This window comes from Eublepharis macularius, chromosome 8, assembly GCF_028583425.1.
Source record: "Eublepharis macularius isolate TG4126 chromosome 8, MPM_Emac_v1.0, whole genome shotgun sequence".
In the NCBI taxonomy this organism is placed as follows: domain Eukaryota; kingdom Metazoa; phylum Chordata; class Lepidosauria; order Squamata; family Eublepharidae; genus Eublepharis; species Eublepharis macularius.
Genome location: NC_072797.1, coordinates 68,507,835 through 68,524,722, shown reverse-complemented (window position 1 = coordinate 68,524,722; position 16,888 = coordinate 68,507,835). Strand labels below are relative to the sequence as shown.

At 43.8% G+C, this 16,888-nt stretch overlaps 1 protein-coding gene across 6 annotated transcripts in view; it reads left to right on the top strand.

The window, feature by feature from the left end:
- Positions 1-16,888, top strand: part of EPB41L4A (erythrocyte membrane protein band 4.1 like 4A) — a 177,427-nt gene that overhangs the window by 70,235 nt on the left and 90,304 nt on the right. For 4 of the 6 annotated variants that reach the window (XM_054987239.1, XM_054987238.1, XM_054987242.1 and 1 more), the window contains one exon: positions 15,003-15,054. In XM_054987239.1, coding sequence (XP_054843214.1) covers positions 15,003-15,054 — 52 coding nt within the window. Of the gene's footprint in view, positions 1-10,350; positions 10,443-15,002; positions 15,055-16,888 lie in introns of those variants that run through there. The other 2 variants (XM_054987241.1, XM_054987243.1) reach the window with 2 other exon arrangements.

Here is a 16,888-nt window from a genome sequence, read left to right as displayed (position 1 = left end):
GCAATTGAAGAGGTGCCCTGTGATCCTGCCCCCTTCGGTTTTTACTCTAACCTGTTTCTGGTGGAAAAGAAAGATGGTGGTCTTCGACCCATTTTAGACCTACGGGCCCTTAATAAACTTATAAAAATTCGAAAATTTAAAATGGTCACTTTGCAAATGGTTCTGACCCTTTTACCTAGACACTCCTGGTTTGCTGTCCTTGATTTGAAGGACGCTTATTTCCATATCTCCATTTTTCCCGAACACAAGAAGTATTTACGTTTTACTTATGATGGTAAAATTTACCAGTACCGGGTTTTACCCTTTGGTTTAGCTACTGCTCCTAGGGTCTTTACGAAATGTATAGCTGTGGTGGTGGCCCATTTGAGGTTGCAGGGCTGTCGAATCTTCCCGTACCTGGATGATTGGCTCCTGGTTGGAAGTTCTGCTGATGACGTGTTTACCCAAGTATCCCTGACTTTAGATTTATGTCTTAGGTTAGGTCTTTTCGTTAATCAGAAAAAGTCAAAATTGACCCCAGTGCGGTCTGTACAATTTATAGGAGTAGTCTTGGATGGGATCAAGAATGCTGGCTTTCTGCCCTCAGACAGGGCGGCCAGGATTAAGGGCATGGTCCTTCGGCTGCAGCGCTGCCGTTTTCAGTCAGCTCATTTTATCCAGATTCTATTGGGTTGTTTGGCCTCTACTACGGCTGTGGTTCCGTTCGCCAGGCTGTTCATGCAGCCATTACAAATGTGGTTTAATGCCAGTTTTTCTCCCAACTCTGATTCCCAGAACAAACGTTTATCAGTCCCTCGACGGGTGGTGGCCTCGTTAGAATGGTGGTTGGCAGATGCGAATCTCTTTAAGGGTGTGGAGTTTGGCTATCGTCAAACTCACTTGTCCGTAACCACTGATGCTTCCCTGTTGGGTTGGGGAGCTCACTGTGAGGGTGCTTATGCTCACGGCACATGGTCCCAGGCCGAACGCTCGGAACATATTAATCTCCTTGAGCTTCGGGCTATTTCAAATGCACTGATCTCCTTTTCAGATACCGTGCGCGACAAATCAGTGCAAGTGTTGACGGACAACACGACTGCAATGTTTTATGTCAACAAACAGGGTGGCGCGGCATCGGCGACCCTTTGTACCGAGGCGATGAAGCTGTGGACTTGGGCCATACAGAACTCGGTTTGGCTGAGAGCGGTACACATCCCGGGGGTGGAGAATCTCCAAGCAGATCAGCTGAGCAGACTACACCGGGATGTTCACGAATGGTCTCTTCGGGACAAGTACCTCGTTCCGATCTTCTCGATGTGGGGTTTCCCGGAACTGGACCTCTTTGCCACACTGGACAATCGCAAGGCCCATCGCTATTGCTCCAGGGGGGGTCTAGGCCCCGGGTCCGATGGGGATGCATTTCAAGTCGAGTGGTCGGGTCCTCTGTGTTATGCATTTCCCCCATTCCCCCTGTTGGCCAGGGTTCTGAGCAAGATCCAAGGGGAGGGGACGACGGTCATTCTGATAGCCCCTTTTTGGCCGAGACAACCTTGGTTTCACACTCTCCTTCGATTGCAGTCGCAGTCGATCAGATTGCCACTCGTTCCGGACCTTCTGTCCTGGCACGGGGTTTTGCATCACAACATTCAACGACTCAAACTGACAGCGTGGCTGATAATTCACAATCGGGGTTTTCTGACGCTGTAGCTCATGTTTTATTGAATGCTAGACGCCTTTCCACGAGACAGTCCTATGCGTTCAAATGGGAACGCTTTTCTGGGTGGTGCCGCAGCCGGAATCTGGACCCTTTCTCTTCCTCTTTGCCTGAGGTTTTGGAATTCCTTTGGGAGATTAAATTAGGGGGTTTGGCCAATAGTTCTGTTAAAGTATATTTGGCAGCAATTTCAGCATTCCATCCTCCTATAGACAGGAAATCAGTCTTCTCCCATTACACTTCGAAATTGTTTCTCCGAGGACTGAATAATTTGTACCCCCCTGTTCGGGCTATTGTCCCTCAGTGGTCTTTACCGCTAGTCTTGACTAGATTGATGTCTAAACCTTTTGAACCTCTAGCTACCTGTCCTTTACGCTACCTTACTTTGAAGGTGGCTTTCTTGGTGGCGATCACTTCAGCCAGAAGGGTGGGGGAATTGGCTGCGCTTTCGTCAGAACCCCCCTATTTGAAGTTTCATGCGGACAAGGTGGTCTTACGGACTAAAGTTGACTTTTTACCTAAGGTGGTGTCTCAATTTCATTTGTCTCAGGACATTGCCTTACCTGTTTTTTTCCCGATGCAGACTTCTGATGCGGAGAGGGCCCTCCATTCGTTGGACGTGCGCAGGGCTCTTCTCTTTTACTTGGATCGTACCAAGCCTTTTCGTTTGGATTCTAATTTGTCTGTTTTGCAGGACGAAAGAAGGGAAAGAAAGCGACATCTCAGTCTATTGCGAGATGGGTTGTTCAAACAGTTTTAACATGTTATGATTCTGCTCATTTACCTTGTCCTTTGGAGGTGCATGCCCATTCCACTAGGTCCTTGGCGTCATCTGCGGCTCTGCTGAGAGGTGTTCCTCTGCATGACATCTGTAGAGCGGCGACGTGGGCTTCAGCGGATACCTTTATCAAGCATTATGCGCTGGACGTCCTGGACCGGAAGGAGACTGCAGTGGGCACCACAGTGTTGCATTCTATTTTTGAGTGACTTTCCTGTGGCACCTCCACCCAGGTATTAAGCTTTATAATCTCCCATGTGGGACTGCACAGGAAGACCGTGGATGAAAAACAGGTTTCGCTTACCGTAACTGTTGTTCATCTAGGTCTTCCGTGCAGGCACACATGCCCTCCCTCCTTCCCCGCTGTATGGTAAAATTGAGAGTAGTACGGCGGCGAAAGGGGAACTGAGGGTATGTGTGGGGCGCTCCGCCTTCTATAGTCCATTTAGGCGGGAAAATGGCCGCGCATGCGCGGTGGAAGGCGAGAGCGCCCCCTGGTGGCTTTGAGCTATAAAAATCTCCGGTATCGGCAGGCCTGCGCGTGCGCAGTCCCATGTGTGCCTGCACGGAAGACCTAGATGAACAACAGTTACGGTAAGCGAAACCTGTTTTTCCCTTTGCTAATCCCAGTGATGGCTATTGGAAGCTGGGGGAATTATTTCATTGTTGGTCTTCTGTGCAGTCCGAAATGGGACTGCACACGTGCAGGCCTGCTGACCAGATGGATTTTACAGCTTTTTTCTCCTATAGAGGGGGCGCTCTCCTCCCAGAGCGCCTGTGTGGCAACCTCCCATCAAAGATGCCTGCGCTCTGGGGGAGTGTGCCCCCCTGACCCTCAGTTCCTTCTTTGCCGCCGACCAGTTAGGGTCGCTGGTGAGAGTGTCTCCTCTTTTTGCAAGTCGCTGATCTCCTTCTGTGGAGGAATGGGAGGAGAAAGAGGGCAAAGTAACTTGCTCATGGCTGATAGAGCCCTACTTAAAAAAAACCCCAAAAATGTACTCACTGTACAACAAACAATTACGAGGATTATTGGTAGGAGCTTCTCCTAAATTCAAGAGCTCCGCCATTGCCAATTCCCTTCTACAGAGGGATAGAAGGGGAAAGCCTCTAACTTGCTCAGGGCTGGTAAAACCCTATTTAAATAAAAACACACCCAGTGTGCAGCAAAATGATGATAGTCGGTAGGAACTTCTGCTTGCTCTGTCTTCGCTGGCTTTTTTCCCTTCTGCGGAGAGACAGAAGGAGAGTGAGGGCAAAGTCTCTAACTTGCTTATAGCTGATAAAGCCCTACTAAAACGCATCCAGTGTGCAACAGAATGATGAGGATCGTCGGTAGGAGTCTCTCCTGTATTTGAGAGCTCTGTCGTCGCTGTTTCCTTTCTGCAGAGGGACGGAAGGAGAGATTTCTGACTTGCTCATGGTTGATAAAGCCTTCTATAAATGCACCCAGTGTGCAATAAAATAACAAGGATAGACAGACACTCGCTCTGCCTCGTCTGCCTGAGGAAGACCACAATGTGAATACCTCCAGGGCGGAGCCAAATAAGCTACCAGGCTATTATGGGAGCGGGCATTGTTGACAACGACCAGCCCAATAGCAAATACCTCTGCACTCGCAGAGCATGCTGAACATATGGATCAGACCTCAACACCAAACTCGATGCCAACTGCTGTGGCGGCTTCGGATCTGACAGTCTTCCATCGAATCCAACAGGCCCCCTTCGAAGGGCCCATTAGAACTGTCCAGCAGGGTCTGTCCTCAACTCCATCCCTTGGATCCGACAGTCAATTGGTTGAGATCTTGGAATCGAGAGAGGCTGCCTGCAACACCCCAGAGCCTCTTAGGTAAGAGGTGGGATTGAAGTCGAAACACTTCAAGAAAAGGAAAGAGCCCTAGACAAAGGCTAGTTGTTGATCTTGAAATGCTAGCAGTGGAGGGGATTGAAACCTGTGGAACACACCTGCCTCATTCAAAATTGTTGTTCTTTGTCTGAAGAGAAAGGCGTGATTATACATTTCCTTTCAGACCCGGTGTGTCCAAGGGTTTGTAAAAAGCACTTATTGGGAGTAATGCCATGCTGGAGTTCCTTCCTGGGACCGTGAGAGAGGCTTCCAGCACCAGGCGCTGATTGGGGGAGATGTGTATCACATGGAGTCGATTGGATTTGTGTTTGAGCATCGGGCTCTGGCACATCCCTGACCTCATTTGATACCCAAATCAGAAATGAAAAGGAGCCTTAAGGTATTCCTTCTGGCTCCTTGCTGGTGTAGCTGTTGGGGGATAAGGAATTTTCTGTTTCCAATAGATGATCTCTGCCTGTATGCAGAGCAAAAGAATGTCACCTTCCCCATGATTGAAGGGTTTTACATACAGGGCAAGGGCAAGGACCTTATTCTATACCCATTAACAGAGAGGGCAAAGATGATTGATACACTGGGCAGGAAGCTATATGCTTCATTATATTGTCGAAGGCTTTCATGGCTGGAGAATTATGGTTGTTGTGGATTTTCTGGGCTGCATAGCTGTGGTCTTGGCATTGTAGTTCCTGACGTTTCGCCAGCAGCTGTGACTGGCATCTTCAGAAGTGTAGCACCAAAAGACTGTGACACTGAGAGATTTCTGTCTTTTGGTGCTACACCTTTGAAGATGCCAGTCACAGCTGCTGGTGAAACGTCAGGAACTACAATGCCACAGCTATACAGCCCGGAAAATCCACAACAACCATCTATATGCTTCATTGACTTTAAAATAGTTAATTAAACCGATATTATGGGAATCTATCTGATATTCCTATGCAGGGCTTTTTTTTCTGGGAAAAGAGGTGGTGGAACTCAGTGGGTTGTCCTCAGAGAAAATGGTCACATGGCTGCTGGCCTTGCCCCCTGATCTCCAGACAGAGGGGAGTTGAGATTGCCCTCTGTGCTGCTGAGCGACGCAGAGGGCAATCTCAACTCCCCTCTGTCTGGAGATCAGGGGGGGGGGCCACCAACCATGTGACCATTTTCAAGAGGTTCCGGAACTCCGTTCCCCCGCATTCCCCCTGAAAAAAAGCCTTGTTCCTATGGAATAGAAGAGGCTGCTTACCATGAGCCTGTACCCGAGAATCTGAGGGTATTTGCTAAAGTTATCCAAGAGGAGGTGATCAGACCTCCAAATCAGCAATTTAATGCTAGTCAGAATGTGGCTGACTCCACAAGAGCTCTGACATCAGCAATAGCTCTCAGGAGGCACTCAGGGCTACTGGCTACTGTCTCACCTGTAGAATCCTGGAGTCAGGATGGAGGACCTACCCTTCAAGGGGCAGACTTGTGTCTACAGCCAATGACAACCTTTTATAGAAAAGGAAGGATTGCCAGGCAGAGGCCATTTAACAGGCAGCGACAGCATTATAGAGGAAGGCATTCTTGATACCAGCATTACCACCAATATCCTCAAAGTACCATTACTGAACAGGGGCAATATCAGAGACATACAAACTCACATGAGCAGCAGCAAGGGAACACAGCTTCCAATGCCAGAGATGTGCTACAGAAACAATTCTGTATAGGATAAGATGCCACAATGGTTGTCATGGAACACAATGGTTGGAAACAGATTCACTGAACGTAATTGCAGTGAGAGTCTCTCTCTACTGATGATTAGGCCTTGGAAATAGTTCTTCCAATGATTATAAAACTGAGTTTTTTTCCTAGTAAGGCAATGCGCTTATCACCACAACTAGTGTTGAAGTTTCTAACACTAATCAGAAAAGGAGTGGTACAAGGAGGACCATAATCAGAATCTAGGCTAGGATTCTATTCAAGAATTTTCCTTAGTGTTTAAGGAGATGAGGAAGAAGACCCATATCAGACTCGAGATTTAAATGAGTCTATCAAGGTGCGCAAGTTTAGGATGGTAATTCCCCCTGAATCTGCAGTTATTAAGGAGCCTCGTGGCACAGCTGCAGTACTGCAGCCCAAGCTCTGCTCGTGACCTGAGTTCGATCCTGGTGGAAGCTGGGTTCAGGTAGCTGGCTCAAGGTTGACTCAGCCTTCCATCCTTCTGAGATCGGTAGAATGAGTACCCAGTTTCCTGGGGCTAAAATGTAGATGACTGGGGAAGGCAATGGCAAACCACCGTGTAACAAAAGTCTGCCAAGAAAACATCATGATGCAATGTCCCCCCATGGGTCAGTAATGACTCAGTGCTTGCACAGGGGACTTACCTTTACCGTACCTACAGTTATTAACCCCGATCCTGGGTCTGTCACATTAACCCTGGAACACATATCTCATTTCCCAATTTATGGGTATTACAAAACAAAAAATGAGATTTCAGTTTGGAATTAAGATCTACTAATGTCATGTTTTACACTTTGATTTGGCAACAACCCCCAGCATATTCACTAAACATATGACAGTTGTAGTGACATTCCTTAGCATACAGGGTATTCTATCCATGCTTATCTGGATGGCAGCCTAACCGCTACAAATTCTAGAGAGGCCCTTGAAACTTATATTAGTTTGACAGTCAGGAAATGTAAATGTTGGGCCTCATCATTAACTTTAATAAGTAGTTCCTGTACCCAGCAAGGGTACAGTTCATAAGGGCTATTTTTTTAAAGGTTAAGCAATGGTGGAGCCATGGCTCAGTGAGTGAGCATCTGCTTGGCATGCTGAAGGTCCCAGGTTAAATCCCCAACATCTCCAGTTAAAGGAAGCATTTGTATCCTTGTAGAGGACTGGAAGGATACAGTTACGAGATATCCCCTCCTAATGGAGATTGTCAGTCAACATTAGAACCAGGCACTGTTAGACTGGATGGCAGCAACTACAGAGGCCATACCATGAGCGGAAATGCATATGAGACAACTACAACTTTGGTTCCTGTCTTTTTATAATCCAGATTAACCATAAATCGCTGAGCTGGTGGCTTTCTGACTCCTATCTTTTCAAAGGAATTGAACTTTGCCCGGGCTGATAGATACCTCTACCACCCCTGATGCTTTGTTAGGAGACTGGGGGATATATTGCCAGAACTCTAAAGTCATGGCATATAACTATGGGAGAAAGAAAGCTGCACACCTGTGTTTGAAACTAAGGATGGTTTGATACGTGCTTCTCCCTTGTGGATAGGTTAGGGAACAATGTGGACAGATAAGCACATATGGTGGGGATTCTCAGAGTTAAATCTCTTCACTCATGAAGAAAACAGCACGGTTTCCATGTCCTACTGCAGAACAGGGAGGGACACACCCTCCCTAGGGGTAATCCTTCCAATCCAGTTGGTCAAGACAATGATTTATATATTTCCGCCTATTCCACTGTTATTGGTGGTGGGGAAAATGCAAGCAGAATGGACCACATATATTGTAATAACATCTTTCTGGTATCGTGATTCCATCAACTGTTGGAGAGTGCCAAGGCCAATATTTTCTGCTTCCTAGATACTGGATCTCCCTTTCTTATGAAGGAGTCAATCTGACAAGACTAATTCTTTATTAGTTGACCTGCCTGATGAGGCAACAGAACTTACACTCAGTGCAAGGTTGTCTTGCCAGAAAATGGTTTAGGCTTAGAACTTGGGCAGGAGCTGCCGGAGTTAATCCTTATATCTGTGCCCTGGCTATGATATTAGAATACAGTTTCCCAAAAGGGAAGATCCAACTCCTCTGTTAGGTTCACAGGGCAGCTATTTTCTGCCTCCACAGTGGACAGGAAACGGTTGTATTTTCACATTACATGCCCACTGTCCCTGTAGGAATTGAGTAACATGTCCATGAGTCATTTCAGTAGTACCACAGTGACCACTACATTTGGTACTAGCTAACAGATGGAATGACCTTTTTGAGCCTTCAGCCTAATGTCCATTGAGAATGTTACCTGACAAGGTAACTTTTAGTGGTGATTATGCCAGCTTAAACAGTGAGCGAGCTAGCAGCTCTGATAATGGACCAGCCATTCCTTGAAACATATCAGGAGAAAATACTCCTCAGGCCAAGCCTTGAGTTTCTTACAAAAGGGTTTCCAATTCCACATGATACAAGAGATGATTCTGCTTGTTCTCTTCCTATCATCTACTTCGGGGGACAAAAGAGCACTTCATACACTGAAAATCAGAACACTTTTTTCATCCTATTTAAATAATACAGCGCAGTTAGCACAGGTAACTGCATATCAAATCTGTTCACTTGATATGCAGGACCTAAGAAAGAAAAAAGGACAATTTTTTCACTCTTGTGAGTTGAGTGATATAAATCATCAATTTATGTCATGTAAATTCCGTGTCTTGTCCATTAGGGATTCATACACTTACCACCGGGTCTCAAGCAACATTAACACTCTTCATAAGGTGCTCCATTACATGAGATATGCAAGTTGCAATAGGACATCTGCTGATGCTGTTGTAAAGCACTATGCCCTGAATAGTCATCAAAATGAGCAGTTTGGCTAACGTTGTTTCAGTGAAGAGTCAACCCTCCTCCTGGTTATAGCTTGCTAAACTGCCATATGGGACTGCACAGAAGACTGACAATGAAAACAGGGTTGCACTTACCTGTAACTGTTGTCCATTGGGGTCTTCTGTGCAGGCACACATACTCTCCCTCCTGCCTCACTGTATACTCTTCACTTCTCACATGGAGAGCCTAGCAGCAGAGGAGAAACTGAGGGTTGGGGGGGGGGGCGCTCCCCCAGAGCCCGGGCGTCTTCGGTAGGAAATCGCCATGCAGGCACTCTGGGAGGAAAGCGCTCCCTCTAGAGCAGAAAAAGCTGTCAAATCCATCCAGTCGGCAGGCCTATGTGTGCATAGTCCCATCTGTGCCTGCACAAAAGACCTCAATGAATAACAGTTACAGATAAGTGCAACCATGTTATATCATTATTAGGGGTGTGCAAAAAAAAGTAACCGGGTTTCCCACTTCGGGAAGCTGAAAAAAGGGTTGGAAATAAGGAATTCCCGAAGCGACAAATCCCTTGTTTGACCTGGTTCGCTGCGCTCCGTAAAGATTCAGAGCACACCGACAAACTATCCCCCCCACTGCTTATTTTACCTGATGTGAGGGGGAGGAGGGAACCCCCCTTCCCCTCCTGCTGGCGCAGATCAGCTGCTTGGCGGGGTTTGTGGCGGGCCCTTTAAACTCCATCTAGGTCGCTGCCACTTGCAATGCAAATGGTGGCAAAAAGCCCCCCCCCCCCCACAACCCAGGTGAAGAGAGGAAGAGCCCTTTCGCCGCCTCTTGCAATGCAAGTGGCAGCAAAAATGGCCCTTTAAACTCCATCTGGGTTGTGGGAGAAAGCCCCCCCAGCACCCAGGTGGAGTGCGGAGGGGCCCTTTTGCTGTTTGCAATGCAAACGGCGGCAAAAGGCCCCCCCTGCAACATTTCTTTTTGCGCATCTGCTATTTTGAAAGAGAGAGAACTTAATACATAATAATTATAATTTTTGTTGTGTTCCATTAGTTCATATAGTTATTCCTATCTCGAAAAGCAAATTTTGGACACTGGCTTTTGTGATACTTTAAGTAAAGACGTATTGGGCCATCACAAAAGCCAAAGTACTTATAGAATTAAGGAAGAGGTAACTAGACCATCTGCCATTAATTCTGGTAGAGCTGCCACAGAGCTCCCACGCTAGCACCATTAAAGGGAGTACATAATGCCCAGCAGCAGTGCTTGGTGGATATAATTGAATGCCTTTAATGACACACATGAACTGAAGCATGCATATTGCACATGTATAAGCAAGTTGAAGCTTGGAGGGTTGTGAGTATGCTTAAAGTAGTTTCAGCAGAGCAAAGCGGTGTGCGCATTCGTTATATATATGCCTGAAACTATAAAGTGATATGATGAATCTGCAAAGAGAAGTCAAGAATCCATTCTTCTTTATTCTTTCATAATAGATCAACAGAAGGGGCCACTTAAATGAACAATGACTATCCCAAAGTGGACATGGAAAGGAAAAAGAAGATTGTGTCAGATTCTGGGTGTTGTGGTATGATAGGCATTTTGATGATTGACGTAACAGTGAATGGAAAGTTTTGAACCTAGTTAATGATTTCTTAAAAACGAGTCCACAGTATTTGACCTAAATTTGACCCAGTACATCATTATGCTGTGGTTCTTTTAACAAAATAGACATTTTTTGGTCTTAAAGAAAATTAATGATAAAAGTGTGTAAGTGGAATGTACGATTTGTTTTCTGTATGGCTTTACTACAGAACTGTTTAAAATGTGCAGACTTTGGCTACTTTTTAAAATTTGTGCAAAATAGAAAAACAAAAAAAGGAATACAATGCTGGCAAATCTATACATAAGCTCCTATAAAAAGCTTTCAAATATTTAAAAATAAGTTCATATGCAGTTGCTCTTTATATACGATATGTTCAAATGTTGATAAGTTTGTAAGGTCTTCAATCCAGTGATTTACAGGAAGTGGGCATTTGTCTTTCCAGTGCCATAGTACAAGTCTTTTAGTGACTATAAGGGCCCGGAGGGTCCAGTTCTGTTGACCATCAGTTAGGTTCCAAGAGACAGGCGAATAGTTTAAAAGTACATAACAGCCTCAAAAATAAATGAGTATTCCAATACAAAATTAACATGAATAATATCTTCTTCCCAAAAGGACCGAATAACTGGACATGTCCAAAGCATATGCTTAAGCATATGCTTAAGATATGTATCTTGTAAGTTACACTGCTGACAATTGGACACTGTACTTAATCTTTTACTAAAAAAGTGCTGTGGTGTCCAATATACCCTAAAAATAACTTTTTGCTGAATAAGATACAGCTTAAGATCCATAGCAGCAACAGATATAAGACTTAAAGCCTTATCCCATTGCTTTGGCACAACTGGACAACCTAGCTCACTATTCCATTAACCTCTTAAGACTCTGCACATCATATATATTGACCGACCTCAAATAAACAAATATTGTCCGTTAGGTTTTGACTACATTTTTAAAAAAATCACTGAATAGTTCTGCAGCACCTGCTCATGTAACCCTTTTGCTTTTCAAACCAGACCCCCTACATCACAGTTTAGATGTGACTGGGTTTAACACAGACACATGTAGTTTGGGTCTCAATGATGTAGTGGTAAATTTGTCTACACTGAGAACTTGGATATTTCTTGAGGGGTCTGTTTCATTAAGCTATTGAGTGGAATGGAAGTAGGGTGCCAGGTCCCCTTACCCTCCCAGCGAGGGGGGGGGGAAACTTGGACTTACCTGTTCACTGCTCCCATGATTCTCCTTGCATGCATGTAAAACATGTGACCCCACGCCTGTGTAATGATGTCACTTCCAGGATGAGGAGAAAATTCCCTCTGATATCTGGCAATGGTTCCAAAATATATGGATAAATCCATGGCCAAAAAAGCTCAGGAGCCAAGGGGGTGGAATCACCCCAGACATCCACTCTTCTCCACTGGGTCTTTAAAAGAGGATCCTAGCCTAGTAAGGCAGCTCATAAAGAGTTTTGATAACACAGGTCCTCTTCCCCCTCATGGTACCATAATAGGTCAGTTTGTTGTCTTCCAGACTACGGGGGGCCATCAGAACAAGACTCTAAAAGGGAAGCTGGTGAATTGTCTAAAGAAGAGACCACTAACCAGCACAAGCAAAGGATCTGGAGGACTTTCCCCCTCCTCTGTAATCAGAGCTATGAACTCCCTGAAAATTAAAGTTCCCCTGGAGGAAATCGCTTCCAACCCACCAGACAAAGGATCCCTGGGGGATTCCAAGTTTAAGAGCATGAATGTATTTCTGCCTTTTCACAGCCAAAGATCTCCCTCTTGGATACACACCTTAACGCGGTTAGGGGTTTTAGTGTGTCAGTGAAGCTGAGAGCGACACCATCAGGAGCGCAGGCTTGTTCAAGAGTCTAAACTCCTGGAAGAGTCACTCAAGGAGGAATGGTCAAAGCTGAGACACCAGACTAAGATGCATCCACCCCCTTCAGGGATCAACAGTCACATCAGCAGAAGAGAACTGAATGTTCCAATGGTGATGGGAGTGGAGGAATTCTTGAAGGTTAGCTACTGGGCAGCAGCAGTAGTAGAAGGTGACATTGGCAGAGGATCTTTCACAGACTATGGCAGTGCCACTTCAACTAACCCTGGTTAGTATTGCGAAGCAGAAGGCAGCAATGGTAAACCACTTCTGCTAATCTCTTACCTTGAAAACCCTATGAAGAGACAATCCAAAATGATTTAAGATATAGTGCTGGAAGACTGGACCCCCAGGTTGGATGGCACTCAATTGGCTACTGGGGAAGAGCTGAGGACAAGTATGAATAGCGCTATCCTTAGCGATGGGACTGGATTAAAGCCAAAAGGACGTCCAGTTGCAGGTGTGAATAGATGCAAAAGGAATGTCCAGAGCTGTATGACACACATAATAGGAACAAGGAACATGAGAAGTATGAAAACGAGTAAGCTATAAATCGTAAAACAAGAAATGGGATGTTTAAAGATTGCAGTCCTGAGTGTGAGTGAACTAATGTGGACTCACTCAGGACATTTCCAGTCAGAAAAACAGTGTTTTACTGCAGAAATGAACTCAAAAGAATAGGGAGGTGAGACATAGCACAAGCAGTTAAGAGCTATAATGCAAATTCTAACCGAGTAATATCAATAAGACTTCAGGGAAAGCCTGTTAACATAACCATCATTCAAGTTTAAGCTCCCAACTATGGTTACTGAGGAGGAAGAAATCGAAAACTTTTACACAAGTGTCCAAGAAGAAATTGATAGTACACCTAAACAAGATATGCTGATAATCATATCTGGAATGCAAAAGTAGGCAATAAAGCAGAATCAAACATAGTTGGAAAATTTGGACTAGGATCATGAAATGAAGCAGGAGAGTGGCTCATAGAATTTTGTGAAGCCAGCAACCTGTTCATTCCTAATACATACTTAAGGCAACCAAAAAGACGATTGTATCTGTGGAAATCACTGGGTGACCAATACAGGAACCAAATAGATTACATAATTGGAAGCAGAAGATGGAAAAGCTATATTCTCTCAGCTAAAACAAAACCAGGAGCTGATTGCGATACAGATCATGAGTTGCTAATATCAAAAATTAGAATAAAGCTGAAGGGAAACACTAAAAGAATCCTAGTGCCAAAATACAATCTAAATAATATTCCTGGAGAAATTTAAAGACCAGGTAAGGAACAGATTTGCAATACTAAGTTTAATTGATCATGAACCAGAAGAACTATGGGCAGAAATCAGACATGTTATCATGGAAGAATGTGCAAAGACTATTCCTATAGCCAAAAGAAAGGAGAAGCCTAAATGGATGACTGAGGAAACTTTTAAAATGGCTAAAGACCGACGAGAAACTAGTGCACCCAAGAGAGAGAGACTGGCATACTTCAGACTTACACAGGGCTCTGCACATCTAAATTTGGAGCATGGCAGCTTTCCATAAATCCAGTTCCTTGTTCCTCTCCTTCCATCCCATAGCTAGAGAAAATAAGGCTTCTAAGGCATCAATAAGCAAGCGACTGGGAGAGCTCATGAGTCAATGGGACTTATGTCCCTGGAAGGCATCACTGTTCACTCAATTAGGGTTCTACTAAAAACACCACCTGCAATAAGAATGCTCCAGTTGCAGAAATGTGCAAAGCAGCATCTTGGGCTTCAGTGGTTATGTTTTTCTGCCACTGCAAATTGAATACTATCACCTTGGCTGATGCAATGATTGGACGAAGGGCACCCCAGCAAATCCTATAAATATCTGACAATTAACATTGATCCCCATTCTGTCTGGCTTTGAAACATTCCATTTATCAAAATCGTGTTCTGTGGTTCCAGGAGAGAACAGAATGTTGTAATTTACTGCAAAAGTTCCTTCTTCCTGTTTAAGGGGAGGAGCGACCCCTGGAAGTTGGATCAAGGCACCTGTCTTGCCTTTCTTTGCTATATGTATTTTTTCTGCTTACAAAGTTAGTTTGTTACATTACTCTTGAGGCTTGTTGCCTGTCTGTCTTTTTTTCTTGGTTCTACATGTTTAACTTTTATGAGTGTTTTTTTCTGAAAGACTGCTTATATGGCTATGGAAACCTCCAAACTAAAAAGACTTGGTGGGCACTTCCATAAGGTGGAGATAAATGTGCAATCAACATCCTCTTCTCAAGGATTACAATAAGTACCCATTCATCAAAATGATGTCCTCTGAGTTCCAGATGGAAGTTTCTTTTTACCTTGAAAGTTACTTCTAATATTCCATTTTTTGGAAGCTAAATCTTAATATGTTGCTTTAATGAGTAAAATTAACTTCTGATGGTATGACTGTGTTTTGCGTCTGTTAGTCTAGGTTTACATAATTTTGGAAGGAGCCAGGTATTTTTTGCATAACTGCAGAACAGAATGTTTTATATTAGCTGCAGTTTGGTTTAAGTTGATGATGTTACTCTTTTAAGAGGAAAGCTGTCTTTGCTCATAAGAAAGTTCTTTAGTATAGCTACATATATTTTGAAATGTATATTTTAATAACCTGCTGCAACAAAATAACTCATTTCTGTTAATGTTCTCACAGTACTGGCTGGATCCTGCAAAGACCCTTACAGAACATAAGGAACTCATAAACAGTATGTATATAATTTGTCCTTCATATACACTGGGAATGGAGAGAGGTGCAGAAACATATGTGCCAAGCAGCATCATTGTGTGTGGAAGTTTGTTTAGAGATATGAAGGTCTAGAAGGAAACTGGAAAAAAATAGGGGGGGAATCATGTTTCCTCCCCCCCCCCTTATAGGGCTTTTTCAGTTTTCCCTATGGAAAATTGAGAAATTTTGGGGTGCAGTGAAAAACCATCTATGGAATATTTTTCTCTTTTACAATGAATAAAATACTTTTTAAGGCACAATTTTACTCATTCAGAATTTGTAGTATGAAGATTTTTGTGTAAGACAATCCTTAGCATTAGAGAATAATTTCTGTGTATACTATGTATACCGCATATTATTTAAAGGTGACTAATTTTGTACACAATTAATATAGTCCAATGTGTATGATAATACACTATTGTTTAGACCAGTGTTTTGTTAAAGTTTAACTGAGTACCCAAATAAGATGCTAGCCCTCTGTTGATAAAAAGCTGAGATACTAATGCTAAGGCGGCTCTCTTTTTCTCTTTAGTATTGGCTACATTTGCAGTTTTGCTTGTAGAAAAATAAGACGTTTATACTTTTAAATTTAATAAATATGCCAAATAGTATAATTTTATCTGCAGTTATTTATGCATTTTGTTAAAGCAGTACAGTAAGTTTACATTTAATAAGAAAGTATCGCCTATATTGAAATTTTCTCCAGAATTATTATATTTTTCTGGGGGAGGAGTGTTTCCCGCCACGGTTTCACAATTTCTGGAAACTTGACATCCTGGAGTTCTCCCAGATTTACAACTGATTTCCAGACTACTGACACCAGTTACCCCAGAGGAAAGGGCAGCTTTGGATGGTGAATGCTGTAGCATCTCATATCCCTGCCGAACTCCCTCCCCTTCCCCAAACTCCTTCCTCCCTAGGCACTACTTTCAAATCTCCAAGAAAGCGCTGTCAACTGTGATGGAATGGGATTTTAAATGAAAAGTTTACTAAGTGCAGCACTCAGAGAGTGGTAGGGGAAGGGTTAAAAACTGCCTGAAGGGAGAATGATTGACAGGCTGCTTCCCTCTCTCTGTGATTGGCCAATGAGAAGGTAAGAAGTGGTGCTGACAATTGTTGGAGGAGTTGAAGTCTGGAGTCTGACAAAGAGGGTCAGACTAATAATTCTCTGTATGAGGGGGAAAAAAGGAAAAATTTGCCCTAACTGGGACAGCTTTAGGTTTAAAGAAAACTTTTAGCTAAGGAACTGAAGTGTGAAAGCCAGCACTAACTTACACAGACAAGATAGAACTGGGATTGTGTTGTTGGCAGAGGAAGTGGGTAGTGAAAGGAGACTCCCCTTCAGCCAAGTGATCAGGGTTATGTCTTTTGGAGAAGAATAATTCCTGCTCAGTGTCTAAAAAGGGGGCTTTGGTTCTGAGGAGGACCCTGGATCTAGTGTAAAGGGAAAAGAATGCTGTATTGAAGTCAGAACACCTAAGCTGTGAAGTGAAATTTACGAGGAAACCTAGTTAACATGACCTAAGTCTGAAGCTACCAACCTCTCACTTTTAAGATATGTAACTACTGAAACTAAGATTATTGTGCCTAATGTTTGTGAAGTATTCTATTCTACAATCAAAATTTACTTCAGTTTTTCTTTCCAAGCCTATCTACATACCAACCCTGCCTATTTAATAAACCTGCTGTTTCCTTTTGAACTTTACTCAGCCTCTGGTAGACGTGGGCTCCTGCTTCTCCCCTACCAAATATTTGTGCTTGGATATAAACCAAAATATATGTTTTAAAGTATGGGACAAAAAGACCTTTAAATT